Below are 15,023 nucleotides of genomic sequence, written 5' to 3'. Positions count from 1 at the left end.
GCTGTTAGCAATTTTTAGAAGAGAATCCAAACACTCAGCAAGTCCCCATTTTCTATTTCATCAGTCACCTGAGTTTGTACCTTTGATGTTACTGTTATAATTGGAACTGAAGGAAAGGTCTCACTAACCTGCTACCTTTAAAGATTATTTTCATTTCACCAGTGTCTAATTATTGTTGTTCTCTCTTATGCTACCTTAAGTGAAAGTAATTTTTGGTGCTTATCATTTTTTAAATGCTTTCCTTTATAGAAGTCGTTTTGTAGTTCGATGTATTCCTCACATCACAGTAGGTGGTGATATTCCAAGAGCCCCACTGATATTTGTGAAATATTTTCACGCAAAAGCCAAAAAAGAAGCATGGCTAATTTCCATCATGTACTAGTTTGATTGGTTTTCATAGAATTAATATTTAATTTCCATTGAGTGCCAAACTTGTTCTCTTTCATTTAAACATGAATAAAACACAATTCAAACAGCATAACTTCATTTTCAAACCGATTTTGTATTGTTTGGAGCTTTTAACAGCCGATACAACTTTTTGACCATGACTTTCCCGTTTTGGGTGCTATGCTATTTTTTATTTTCTTCCAGATTTGCAGGGGGCTGAGGAACATTCCTCCAAAAATATCTTTTTGATCTTTACTTTCCTACCTAAATGGCGGTGGAGTTGCCAGTCAGCGGAGAGGAAGTGGATGCAGCTTCTGTTACGGGTGTACCGGGGACCTCACGGCCAGGGGGCCACCGGGGACGGGTGCGGGGGTGTCAAAGGAAGTGGGTGGGATTTGAGCTGTGCTTTTGGAACCGTGTGGGTGCAAATCCCTCTGGAAGTTCCCGCTTTCCACTTACGGAGCAAAAATAACTCTCTGGACGGGGGATCTACTTGCTCAGGCATCCTCGGCACCGTGCTCTCACACAAGAAGCGGCTGAGAGCTGGAAAGTGCTCATTTGCCTCCGGGCTTCCTCCCGCGGACTCCTTCGACTGGAGTGAAAGCTCCCGTGGGGTCGGAGGCGTCCCCAGCAAGTAGGAGGGGACCTCCGCCCGCCGCCTCCTCTCCGCTTGCCCCGTCAGGAGGAGGATTTTCACTCGTTAACGCGAACTCCGAGCGCATCTCCGGAAAGCACCCGCGGGAGCCCAGCAGCCGCGGCGAGCGCACGGCAGGTGCTGCCAGGGCGGCAGGGGCTCGGCCCAGCCCCGACGGGCGGCGTGGTAGAAGAGAAGGCGGTCGCCAGCGCCGGGCCAGGGCGGGGAACGAACAAAGCGGCTGCCGAGGGCGCGCTGCCCCGACGGGGCCGGCCGGCACGGTGCCGCCCGCAGCGTGGGCGGGGTGACCGGGGCACCCGGCCCCCCTTCTCCGAGCACACACACACACACACACGCACGCCCGGGCAAGGACAGAGGCGCCCGCCGGTGAGCGGCGGGAGGATGCGGCGGCTGCGCCCCTGGGCGCTGGTGCTGGGCGGGCTGCTGTTTGCCGCCGTTGCCGCCGGGCCGCCGCGGAGCTACCCGCACAGTGCGGTGCTGGACGGCGCGGCCGCCTACCGCCTGCACTGGGGCCGTCGCGGCAGCGCCCTCGCCTTTCGCCTGGAGGTGCGCACCCGCGGCTACGTGGGCTTCGGGCTCTCGGCCAGCGGCGGCATGGCCTCGGCCGACATCGTGGTTGGGGGCGTGGAGAGGGGCCAGCCCTACCTGCAGGTAAGGCCCCGCTCCTTCCCCTCGCCCGCAAGCCGCCGGCGCCTGCTGGGGGAGAGCGCTGCCTGGACCCCGCTCCCCGCCGCGCGTCTCGGGTCCTCTTTGTCCACCCACCTTCCCCCTGCTGCTTCTTTCTCGGGACGTTCCTCTTTCTCTGCCCCTCTTTCTTTCGCAGCCTCCTCGGCCCTGATCTCCCTACCTCTTTGCTTCTTTCTTGCAGCTTTTTGGTTATTCCTATTGATATGCGTTCCTTCCTTTTCGGTCCACTCCCTGCCAACCTTCCTGCTAAACTTCTGCGTGGGTTTCGTCAAATCTGTCAGGTTTCCTTCCTCTTTAACCAGAAAATGCAAGAGCCTTTCTCTCTCTCCTTGAGCACCCTCTCCGTGCTGGCCCTCTGAGCACAGACCCGGTGAGGAGAGGGGAGGAATGGCAGAGACTCTCCCAGCGAGGTGCATCACTTTTCCCCTCACTTTACCAACAAGTGATGGAGCTTGGCCGTCCTGGTGCCTCCTAAACTTTCTCATTTGTAGTCCCATCGGCATAAGGGTACGATCCCACCAGCTTCCCAGCCTGCTGATGTCCTCATCTGCTGGGGCACAGCCGGTGTTGCTCTTGTTCTTGGTGTTTCTCCTCTCCTCACCTGGAGGTGTTTTGACCCAAGTGTTGAAAAGGACTTAAAAGAGTAACCACTGGAGCTCCAGGTACTTGTCCTTGGTCTGGTAAAGCAACCTCTGAGGAGCCCAACTGTACTGATATTGCCAGGGCTATGGCTGGGAACAGGAGTTTGGGACTTCCAGCAAAGCATCCCTTCCAAGAGGCACCCACACCTTTGGTCTCACCTCAGCAACCTGAGATCCAGACTGGAGGAGCTGCTCTGGGGCTGGGGTGCTGGGACAGCTTGTCCCACGGATGAGTGAAATGGGGAAAAGGACTGGCATGTCAACTTGCTGCCCCCGATTGCCTGAATAACAACTTTTAGAAAGGCAATTTAAGAGCAGTGTAACACCTAGTTGTCAGAGTACAGTCTAGGAGAAGTTGTCTGTCTTTTTTTCTTTGTGTTAAAGCTACTTGATCTTTGAAGCTGCTGCTTAAATGTTATGATATTTTGCTTTAAGAATATGGACTTTTACTAACATTTTGTTATAAGAAAACTAAATGCTTAATGTATCCCTCCTACTATTTGTCAAGATTTTATAAAATCAAATATTTTCCAGAAAAAGGGAAGTTTCAGCATATTTTTTCCCTATTAGTTTACTATGTGAAGTTCAGGTAAATATTTGTTTTATCTAATTTCACAATGATGTTTTTAAGAATTTCGTTTCTCCGTATTTCAAAATTAATTTTTTTTTTCCCCAAAACTGAAGTCTAAATAAGTCAGTAACAATAACAATAACAATAACAATAATAATAATAACCCCCTATGTTGGTTGTCAAGCAATGAGTTTTTACCTCACAGAATGTAAGCCTTGCTGGAGCCTTACATTTTGGAATATATATCTATTAACCATTAAAAGAAACACAAACTTTGTGCTTGGTTAGTTCATAGATCTTGTTTGGGCAAAGCAAACCTTTTAGAAAGGCATCCAAACCTTGTGTAAAGACATGCAGTGACAGAGAATCCATCACATTCCTTGTTAGTTTGTGGCAATGGTGAGTCTTTGCTATTCCTGATTTCTAGTATTACTTTGTCTGGGTTCAGATTCCAGCTATGTATTTCCTCTACTGTATTAAAAAGTCTACTCCCACCCCACTCTGCCTCCATAAAGTTATTTATATGCTCTAATCAAGCCACTGCTAAATTTTCTTTTGCATAAAACAGGTAGAGCTCTTTAACCATCCCACTGCAAGACATTTTCCTCAGCACTTAAATGACTTTTTTCAGCTCTTTCCAGGACCTCTCACAGGTTTTCAGCTTCCTTTAAAAACTACTGTATAGTAATTCCATTCTTCCAAAGATTTTATTCACTGGCATCCCATGACAAATACAACTGAGACAGAAAAGGAAAGGACTGTAGCAAGTGCCTCCTGTTACAGAACACCTTGTATTTTTCCTCCAGTGCTAATTTAGCACATAAAGATCTGCTATGCTAAGTGCCATGACTTATTTTGTTGTGCTTTTGAGTAAGTAAGGCACAGAAGAAACACTTCTGTCTGTAAAGCTTGCTTGCAACCTGAGGTTTTCTCCATCCCCATTTCTTCAGTTCTAGGCAGCAAAGTTTCTTTTTAAACTGGAATGAAGTCTTTTAAAAGGCTGCTCAGTTAAAATATTTCCATACTTGCATCAACAAGGAAAGTCCAGAAACAAAGATGATGAAGAAACAGAATTTGTCCAAAGGCTTTTTCTGGCCTGTCAGCAGGGATTGCTATAAAATGAATAACTTGTTCTAGAATGCTATTTCAATAATATCTAATTCTTCCCTTTACTGGACACACAAATACAGTTAATGTATGTCACCGTCATTTACATTATTTACTACTAAAAAAGATTTTTTCATAGATAGTACCCTTGAAAGTATGTGGTTTTATGCCTAGCTGCACTCGATAAAATATGTACACCCTATAATGAAAGAACTTACTTTTCTTTTTGGTTTTAGAAATATGCTTTTATTCCATGATCATCAGTCGGAAAATGTGCATCGTGGTCTAAACTCTTAGAACGGTCATTTTTTGGTTTATTTGAAAGTTTTGAGATGCTTGTTAGTGGCCTGATTTTCAGAAGATGTTCTGAAACACCTTTATAGCCTTTCAAGTGGGCGTTGAAATTGCTAGTCTCTTAGGAGAATTTAGCCTCTTTTTCCCCTCTTAAATTCTCTCTCCTTTAAAAATAGAAAGTGTTCTCGGAGGGAAGAGTCCTCTTCTGGGAGGAAATATGTAAATGTAGTTAGACTACAGTTGTCAGTAAAGGTAAAAGCAGATATGCCTTAGTCTGTAGAAGACCAGCGTATTGAGGTACACTTCCGGATAGTTTTCAGAGAGAGAGAAAATATTTCCTCTGGCATTTAATTTTCATCCTTTCAGAGCAAGTACAAGCTATGCTCACCGTCAGCAGGCAGTGTTTTCCTTGAAAAAAATCTGGTGACTCCAAGTTCTGGATATCTGAGATTGGGGTTTACTTTCTCAGTTTTCAGGTGTATCCTGAATGAGGCTAAGGAGCTATTTGTTTTGGTTTACTTTTCCATGTTTGAGCTGTATTTAAGCTAAAAGGGTGTCTGGCATAGTAAGTAAAGGCTAAAATGATTTGAAAGTCTGAGGTTTAGTTTTCTCTAAATATATCAAGGCGAAAAAGTGTTTCAATGTCATGAGAGAAGAACAAACCCTCATGGTGGACCAGAGTAGTTTTTTGAAGAGCATTGAACAATCAGAATATTATACATTTACTATCCTAACATTTCAGAAGTTTAGTATTTGGAATGGGAACCTAGATGTTTTTTGGGAGGATGCAGAGGACACAGCATGAATATATATATATATACATACATGCATAGCTTTACTGTATTGGCATGAGGACACACTTCTATCAAGCAGAGGGGAAAAAAGAGAGGGAGATTAGTGAACAAATGATTCTCGCATGTTACTGAGAGCCCCGTGGTGACAGCACCGCAGATTATGTGGAGTCTGGATGAGCATGTTTTGAGAACAAGTGGAAGATACCAAGGGAGGCTCGTGTTGGAAAGCTGGGAGCTGCCTTTGTCTCTATAGGGAGAGGGTGGACTTAGAAGGAGAATTCATGCTTAGCAAAATGTTACCTTGAAATACTACCATGGTCACTTGCAGCATGTGTTACTCATCGTAAAAGTTCTAGGGGCAGCCTTAGCTTTTGCATCTAGTTTTTCTCCTTTTTTTTTTTTTTTTTTTTTTTTAATGCATCTCTTTTATGCTTATGAATTGACACAGCATGCATTTTCATGCTAGACCCATGCCTTTTCCTTGGTCTCCACCCCTGTCTGGAATTGTGCATCCCCACCCACAGCACGTAGCTGCTGAGAGCCCCATTTTGGGGAGAGTAATCCTCCTTGATGAATGCCTATTTTGTGCAAGTTATACAAGAGGGTTGCATTGTTAGAATCTTCTGTTGAACTTGCACAAAAATAGTCCCTACTCAGGGTGAATAGGGACTGTGTGTCACTAAAAAGTACTTTATTATTCATTACAGCCCTGCTTGTTAACTGTCACCCAAACTAGAGAATATCTGTTATCAAATGTATCCCATAGAGTTAGCTTAATTACTCACAGGGAAGTACTTGGAAGAGATTTTAAAGGACGGAAAACAGTGAGCATTTTCTGTACTTAAAGATATGCTGCTTTTAAGTGCACTCATGCCAACAGCAACAAAAGAAGTGTTTAGAAAACAACTTGAAAGGCACCAAGAGGGAGATGCAAAGTGAGTGCCACACTGACATATCTCAGTTGGTGCTTTGTTGGTTGGAGGTATTTCATGCCCTTGGGCACTGGGGCAAAATCTCCAGATGACTAATGAGTCCCTCTTGGCTTCGATGTGGGACATAAAGAGACACTCCAGTGTACATCTACACTGGCTGGGTGCTTTGTGGTTCTCTTTCAGGGGTAAAATAGTTAGGACAAGGAAGCAACAGTTAGTGAACAAAAGATGAGAAGAATTCTGTAGCTCTTTTAATTGTCAGCCTTTGGGGGGCTGTTTTACAAGGGTTGTTTTTCTTTTATTATTTTTTTTTTTTTTTTGGTCTTCATGGTATTTTTTACTTGTCCTTTGGACTTTGAAAACACCAAGAAGATGGGATTTTCTTACAGCTGCTTAAAAGTAAGTACTTTGGGCAGGATGGAAAAGTAGCCACCATGAGTGATTCAAAGGCTTAAAATAATGGGGTAACAGTTATTTCTCAATATTAACAACTATTGTAGAAGAAGAAGAGGGAAGAGGGGAGATTTTCTAAGGCACATACAGAAATTCTGAGAACAAGTATCACTAATATTTGTGCTTGAAAATCCCTCAAGTGTTTTTGAAACTTCCTTATAACTAAAGTAATTAAAGTAATTAACTTGTAAAGAAGACTTATACTAGTTAAATGTGGCTCCTGTATAAGGCACATTCCTTGTGATAAAAGTGCAGTTGTAAGATTAGATCGCGCAGAATTTCTTTCCCTTAAAACACTTTGCTACATGTTTTGTCTGGTCTATTTCTGTTAGGATAGCCTTTAATCTATCTTTATAGTTTCTGATATAACTGGAATATAACCTCTTAAATCAACATTTATTCTTGATGCAAAGACTCAGGTCTTTGGGACTCTGCTGCTAAGTCAAAGTATCCATGCCAATAAACGGTGTTACATTTCAACTTCTAACCACTCATGCTTCTTACACCTTTGTGTGGTAGGTTAGAAAGCAATCCACATTTCAATGTTTTTCATTTGTGTGTGGAGAAAGTGATATTTTTATATCTCCCAGGAATGCCACAGAAACCAAGGGATGTCACTGCTAGCTGTAGGCTACCAGGAAGCCGCCCCAGGCAGCATTTAACTAGGTATAAGAAATACACTGAAGTGTATTCAAATGACACAGTTTGAATGAGGAAAGATGGGTCTCTAAGTAAATAACTGTGTTTCATGTGTAAAAAGTACACAACCTCTTTTGCAAAGAAAATATATGTACCTGTATACACAAATACATGCATTATCTGCTTCTGTAAATACACAAGTGGAAAATGTGTGTCTTTGTGTATATGTGTATGTCTGCATTTGAAATGGACATACCCGCCATTATTTATTACAGATAAAAATCTTCTGTCCTTGTTAAAGTTATAATAGTAGTACACCTAGAGTAATTAATTCACATCTAATGCAGTGTTATTCAGCTGGTTTAATTAGAATTGTACCAGGAATTGTGTGTAGCTTCTCGGACCTGCCTGCATGAGTGAGATCCAGGCTTTCTAGCAAGGACTGAATCATTTCATGCTAATCCGCTATGTAGGTAAACAAACAAACAAACAAACAAACAAACAAACAAAAAATCACTAGATTAATTGCAAACACAATGCTCAGACTGCTCATAGGGTAGCAGCTGAACTTACTGATCCCACTTTCTTTAGGAACTTCTTACAACTGCTTGATTGCTGTCATTGTACCATTTCTGCAGATATTTTTTTGTTTCGGGTCAAAGCCAAGATTGGATCAGTCAACTGGAATGCTCTCAAGGTGTTCTTATATAGAGCAGTGATGCTTTCAGACTCCTGCTTCATGTTAGTTTTCTGTGGGTGGGCTCTGCTTTTCCCTAACAGAGCATAGTAAGAACTTTGCCTGAAACTCAAGCTGAAATTTATTTGAGGTTACAAAGAAGTTTGATTTGTTTATTTGTAAACTCATGCTCTGTTTGCTTCTTGCCAAATACAATGTACAACCAGCTTCTTTTTGGTAGTAACATCCAGTGTGTGCTGGAACCATGAGCAGCAGGATTCCACTTAAATTAAATGCAACAATAAAAAAGAGAAATGTTAACCACAGTTATTTTCTTGGAAACCCAGAAAGGCATAGCTTGGTGCTTATTTCAAATAAATGTTCTGGTCAGTTCTTTTGCATACTGTAGCAATTTATGCATCCTATTTATACTAAGATAGATCTTCTATGCCAATTTTCATCTCGGTTACAGCTTCCCAATTCCTTTTGCCAAACTACTTATCTTCAGCCTTGGCCTTAGACATTACTTTGGTAGTCTGGGGATGTTTGAAACTCCATGGGTTGGCTACAGACCATTGGTGAGGACTAGTTGCAACACAACTTGTTTTTCTGTCGTTACCCATTCCCGTCTTGTCCCTCTACTCATTTGTAAGTGTTAAATCACTGCTGAAATAGCAGCGATCTCCCAGTTCAAGTGTGTGGAAATCCCAGTGGCAGGGCTGCTCGCAAGCTGAGCCTGCAAGGCAATTGATGGATGAGGCCACAGTTTGAGAGTTATTTTATGCTCTTGGAGGTTGAAAGGTGCTGTATATAATTTAGGATGGGAAATGGATATCATAAACAAAACAATCTTGTACATTGTAAAGATCTGGGGATGGAGTCCCATAAACACCTGTTTAAGACTGCGGTGACAGCTGGTGGTGCTTTCAGGGTCAGGCTCCCCCCTGCAGCTGTGCCCACATTCTCAGAGGAGAAACCAGCCACTTTTCACATCCTTAAGAAATTACCCTTCTTGACTGTTCGTAGAGCAGCAATCAGAAGCCATATATACCACAAACCAATTTTTTAAGGAAGAGAGAGGTTAATGGGATCTTAAAAACAGTATAACATGATTGGCTTCACGTCTGGAAAAGAACATAAAATAACTTGTACGGTCAGGAGGATTTTTCATTTTCCATTTGTTGTTTCAACTTCTAGTTAATGTGAGTAAGGAGATCCCTTATTGACTGATTGCACAACTTAGTCTAGACTTTAAAATGCCAGTTTATGCAATATAATCAAAGGGAGTGCAGAAACTTCAAATGTTTCAAATGTAAACAATTTACATAAGCAAATTTTGAAACAAAAATAACAACTTTGTTATTATGTAGTATGACCAATAACACTTCCAAAAATTTGTTTTAAACAGTTACTATTTAAATAACCAAAATAAGGTGTTCTTACTAGAAAAATAAAGTCATTTCACTCTTATCTTCTCTTTCTGTAACTGCTTACACTTCTGTAATGTTGATGTGAAACTTGGCAACTTTACCTTCATTTAACACAGGATATATACTATTGTCTGTATAAGAAACCGAAGAATCCTGATGCAAGTGCTGCATCAGTACATAAATCCATGTTTCCAGGTTTCTGCTGTGAGGAAGGAAGGATACTTGTAAAGGTACAGACATATATCAATATAGATATATCTACAAGAGCTTTTTTCTTACCTTTCCAAGGTGCTACTGAAAAGGTTGTGGCATCACAGTTTGTGAGTGTGTCTTCATTTTTGATAACCTGCTTTCATTCATTACAATGTATAAACAAAAACTTGTCTTGAAGGCTTTTAGGCTCTGATGAGTAAATTGAGCCAGGTCTGTGTAGATTGACTTAAAATCTTCTCTGTGAACAGAAAGAGATCAGAGGGTTTACTTGGCATTATGGCCTTATTTTGTTTTAATATTGTTAAAAAAAGTGTTTTCATGTGAGACACCAAGCAATTAAATACTGAGCTGTTCAGGACTTCTTTTGTTACATTATTTTTGTGATGAACATCTGGATTATTTTCAATAAAGGAAATAAAAATAGTAATAGAGATGGTTTGCTAACTCCTAAATCACTCCTTGCAATTGTACTCGCACTGGATTCCTCTGGGGCAGTCCCACTGCACTCAGTGGAGCTGTAGGATTTCTGGAATAAATGGACGTTTTGGTCTTCTTGGGCATGACGTAAATTTGCCTCCCAGGTATTCTCAGAACCCTGATATTCAAGGACTGTTTCAATGTGGCATGTATCAAGCAGAGAAATAAGCAGAGACAAGGAATTCATTACTTCACAAAAATTTTCACATGGGACAGATTGATGTTAGTTGATCAGATTAGCATCTACCCACAACATAATTTATGGTGAGTCACTGAGCGAGATGTTGCTCAGTGTTGACAGCAGGGTGGACAGCGAGCACTGGGGTGGGCAGTGCTGCCAGCCCCTGCTAAGCTCTCCCAGTGCAGCTCACCCAGTGCAGCTCTCCCAGTGCAGCTTAGTGCAGCTCTCCTCCTGCCGGGAGCAGTGTGGTCCCCTTCTGAGGCCTGGATTTTGGGACCATCTTTCCCGAAGCATTTGCTGGCAGCCACAAAATGAGCCCCCTGCAGTGAGCCAGAGCTGTGACCTGTCTTTGACTGTCACCCAAATGAGTGAAATAATCACACTGACAATCATGTTATCAAGGCATATCTAAGCTAACACCTTAATTACACAACTCCTTCAAGTTATTTTTATATTCTCCCTGCTGCGTCATGGAACTCAGGGCTATATTACAAGACGTATTTTTGGTTATGGCTGTATCCTCTAGATTTGTTAAGAACTGGTGAAGTTTACTGACAAGCTTGAGTGTGCACACGTAACTTTACTTCACATTTCTGAGTGTTTCTTCACAGTGGTTTCAGGCGAAGACTTTCAACCTGTTCACATGAGGAAAAGCTATTCTTGCATTTGAATTCTTCAATAATTCAATATGTGTGTGCTTATTCTAATAAAACTGTGCCTTCCTCCAATTTAATGTAATATTTCAGCAAAGGTAGTACAACTTAATAAAAGCTGATGTTCACAAGGTTACATTTCTCATCCAGATAAACCCTTACTATTTTTAAGACGAAAGCGGAGATTCTGTAGAGAGTTTTCAGAGCAGGGATGGTATTGCGTATGGAAGTACACTGCCTCTTTTCAAACTCTGATACAAGATTGAAGCAGAGGATTCTGATCCCATAAAATATCCATCTTCAATACCATCCCAGAACAGGCCCATTATTTCCCTTTGGAAAAGCAAATCCAAAATTATTTCTCTAAGCAAACATAACTCATAAGTTCCCTTTCTTATAGCATACACCTTCAGGTCCCAGACCCCTCTTTTACTCTTTTTGGTGATTAGTTTTACATGTATGTATTCTTTCACATGTGTACGCATTCATTTGTAGTTGTAAGAAGTGCTGACAGGAAAAATTTTTGAAATGTAGAAAAAATCTGAACTCTTTCAGTAGTTTTGGTAAGAGAGAATTAAATCAGAATATTTTCATACTGATAAAAAATGGTCGGCTTTTTACCCTTTTCTTCCTTGAAACTGAATAATGACTGAGATAATTTTAAACAATTTTTAATACTAATTAATTTACCTTAATGAAATGTTTGGGCATTAAGTTATTTGTACAACTATGAAAGGCAGAGTTTGTAAACTCTGACAGGTGTGCATGTGGTCTCTTGCATACATGCGTATTTCTAGGGTGCAGTTAAGCTTTAGGTTACAGCTCCTAAATGATCCTTTAGTGAATTAACAAGGTATCATCGGATAATTTCACCGGTATCAAAATACATAACATCAAAATACATAACATGGACATAACATTTTACAATTTTTCAGCTTGGTTGCCTTCACTTTAACAAAATGGGAAAGCTAGAAATTTCTCAAAAAATGAATAGAGGTCCAAATAGCTACATAAGTAAATGGATCCCAGGAGCAGCCGGTGCTGCATTATTCTGCAATGATGCCACACAGTTAAGTCTCTGCCTGTAGCCTGTTTGGCATGAGAAAAATATCTACTAGTTAAAAGCCCGCTTCCCCATCCCCAATCGAGCAGAAACGTCCTAAATCTCAAAGGAGGGTGACCGAAGGAGGTGCATCTGAGGTGGTGGTGAGCCTGTTCCAGGTGGCTGGGGGGAGGAGGAGGGAGGGATGGGTCCCAGCTGTGCGGGGGCTGCAGGAATTTGGGGTGAGGAGGTTAATGACCCGGCACCACTGCAGCCGCTCCTCCATTGTACCCCTGCTGAACCCCGGCCAGGGAGCCTCTTTCTTAAAAACAGCTCCCCCCCCGCCACTCCAAAACCCCAACCTAACCCCAACCCCAGCCCAGCACCTTTTGTATGAACTGAGCTAGTTAAGCCATGGAGTCTTTGGTTCTGGTACATTCAAGAGGTTTGCTTTTTGTTGGAAAGAAAAAAGAAAGAAAAAGTTGTTTTGATGTGAATATGAAGTGAAATTCGTTCTCTCTGTAATTACCCCTGAAGTTCACGACACCCCAGTTGCAATAAATTAGGCTTCCTGGTTGTTGAGTGCAGCCAATATTTCTGCGGTTATGTACAGGCAGCATTTTGTTAAAGTTTCTCAAGATATTCTTCAAGCAGCTTATCAAGGAGACTTGCTTTCCTGAAGATTTTAATCAAAAAAGTCTTCAGTGTTAACTCAGACTTATAATTTGATACAAAACTGCGATATTTCAATATTTTTCATAAAGGCGTGTTTTAAGAGGCTTCAGTAATGGACATAACGTTTTATTTTTAATTTAATACTAGTTTATATTAATGGTCCACTCTTTATTTTGACTAGTTTATATTAATGGTCCACTCTTTATTTTGACAGGATTATTTTACAGATGAAAACAGAGTACTTAAAAAGGGACCCTCACAGGATTACCATCTGGAATATGCCATGGAAAACAGCACCCATACAGTATTGGCTTTAGCAGAGAACTACACACTTGTGATACAAATGACAAAAGCATAACGGTAAGAGGGCTCTTTTAGAGCGTTGTTACTTGTTTGTTTTTGTTTGCCTGTGTGTAGATGATGAACTAATTAATACAAACCAAATGTATACGTGGTTATGAAGCTGGTTATTAAAATCTTGTACTAGTAAAAAGACGGAATATAGAAATTCACTTTCCAAAACATTTGTTTGGTCAACTTAAATTAACCGTGAAAAATACTTGTGCTAGTTTTATTAAGCTCTTATATTTTAATTTCAGCTTTCTTTGCCTTTCTACTTTTATGCATTATGTTCTCTAATTTCTAACACATCAAGTGAACACAGGATTGAAACAGGTATCTCTGGACCATCAGGTCCCATACTCCACAGTTACAATCATTCAAGAGATGCCAACTTGAGAAACACTTTTTAGATCTTATACTAACTTGTAATTGATCTTAAAGACAGACTTTTAGAAAACTTTGGACTGTATGTATTTATAGTATATATTTTTTTTGTTTTATTTCTTTATTCAAAATGAGGAAGTTGAAGAGTTTTATGATAAAACTCTTCCCATGGTAAAATACTTTTCATGACAAATTCTCTTATTGCCCTAGGGACTGCTGTGCTGTTTCCTAAGTATAATTTTAAATTATATGAACTTGATGACTTTTGTATTGGAAATGACAGGTTAGAGAGATTTGCAAGGCATTCTGTGCTTTGGCTTGTTTACTGCTCATTTTGGAAGGATCGCTGTACTTCAACACTATTTTCATTATCTGTGTTTTCACAATATATGCAGTAATAGCAACATGAAGAGCTGAAAGTTGCAGGAAGCAAATCCACAGCTGTATAAACTGACAGATTTCCAGGCAATCAATGGACCTATGGTTTTTGCACCTGCTCCAAATTGTCTCAGTGTAATTTAACTTTCTGGGGCCCTTCAGGATTTATTAGAGTATTTTGTCTCAAGGGTGATTATTGCAATCTGAGAATGATTTACAGAGAATTGATCTGCGCTGTGACTGTAGACTGATTTTACGGATGTAAATTTGTTCTGTAATTGAATGTCTATCTTGCCTAGTATGTAAAGACAGTAATTCACAGAAAATATCCACATCTTTACAGGGTAGAGCCTGGGAACTGTTTTGGGAGGAAATCTTCTGATTGCTGGCCAAATGAATGGCATCTCTAGAGAAAATTGTTTGATATGTTTAGTTGGTTACCTTTTTATGAATCTGTTCTTCTATTTGCAGATGCAATTTAAATTTGTGACATTAATGAAGGGATCTGTCAGAGACAGATTAAAATTATGCAGATCTGCAATGAACTCTATGAGTATAAAACATTATTAATTTTGAAGGCAAAACTGAATCAGTAGATGACTGCTCCTCCCTCTGGTACACATTGTCATTGTTCAGATACAGCAAGACCTACATCATACAGATCTTAGGAATTATGTGAACTATATGAGGAAGATCTTGTTCCCATTCCTTATGGGTTCTTTGGTTATTTTGTTTTTTCAGGAGAGCACAGTGAGGGTAATATGGGCCTACCACCACAAAGACATGGGAGAAGCAGGTCAAAATTACCATGGGGCTAATCGTGGTACAAAGAGTCTGCGTTTACTGAACCCTGAGAAAGAGGAAGTCTTATCTGCCTCTTTGCCATACTTTGACTTGACAAACAAAGACGTAAGTTACTCTGGGTTTTGGGTTTATGTGGAGATGGGATAAGGTGGCAGTGAAAGATTTGGGCTTACACTACGGGGTAATGAGACTTTTATAATATTGTGTTCTTGCCCTTTTTATTAAGACAGGTGCCTGTACCAGACAAGGATACAACATATTGGTGCCAAATGTTTAAGATTCCCGTACAACATGAAAAACATCATGTGACAAAGGTGAGTGATTGTGACTCAGATAACCATTACTCCTCAAATAAATTATTGCATTTTCAAAATTAGTTTCACTACTTACTGGAGTGAAAATAAGATCTTGTGTCTGTCTTCACAAACATGGGTCAAATGATTCTGGTGTGCACTGATGATAATCATGGACAGCGACAGAACCCCTTTTTCCTCTTCCTCTTCCTCTTCCTCTTCCTCTTCCCCTTCCCTTTCCCTTTCCCCTTCCCCTTCCCCTTCCCTTTCCCTTTCCCTTTCCCTTTCCCTTTCCCTTTCCCTTTCCCTTTCCCT

General features: G+C 40.9%; 1 protein-coding gene across 1 annotated transcript in view; it reads left to right on the top strand.

Moving 5' to 3' along the window:
- The first annotated feature begins 1,046 nt into the window (after positions 1 to 1,046).
- The window catches only part of MOXD1 (monooxygenase DBH like 1), a 52,208-nt gene continuing 38,231 nt past the window's right edge, over positions 1,047 to 15,023 (top strand). Inside the window, 5 exon segments of the mRNA XM_065056996.1 lie at positions 1,047 to 1,693; positions 12,722 to 12,815; positions 12,818 to 12,867; positions 14,353 to 14,520; positions 14,646 to 14,729. Coding sequence (XP_064913068.1) covers positions 1,424 to 1,693; positions 12,722 to 12,815; positions 12,818 to 12,867; positions 14,353 to 14,520; positions 14,646 to 14,729 — 666 coding nt within the window. The 5' untranslated portion in view covers positions 1,047 to 1,423.

Source organism: Columba livia, chromosome 3 (genome assembly GCF_036013475.1).
Source record: "Columba livia isolate bColLiv1 breed racing homer chromosome 3, bColLiv1.pat.W.v2, whole genome shotgun sequence".
In the NCBI taxonomy this organism is placed as follows: domain Eukaryota; kingdom Metazoa; phylum Chordata; class Aves; order Columbiformes; family Columbidae; genus Columba; species Columba livia.
Note: the sequence above shows the minus strand (reverse complement) of the source record. Positions and strands in the feature narration are given on the sequence as shown.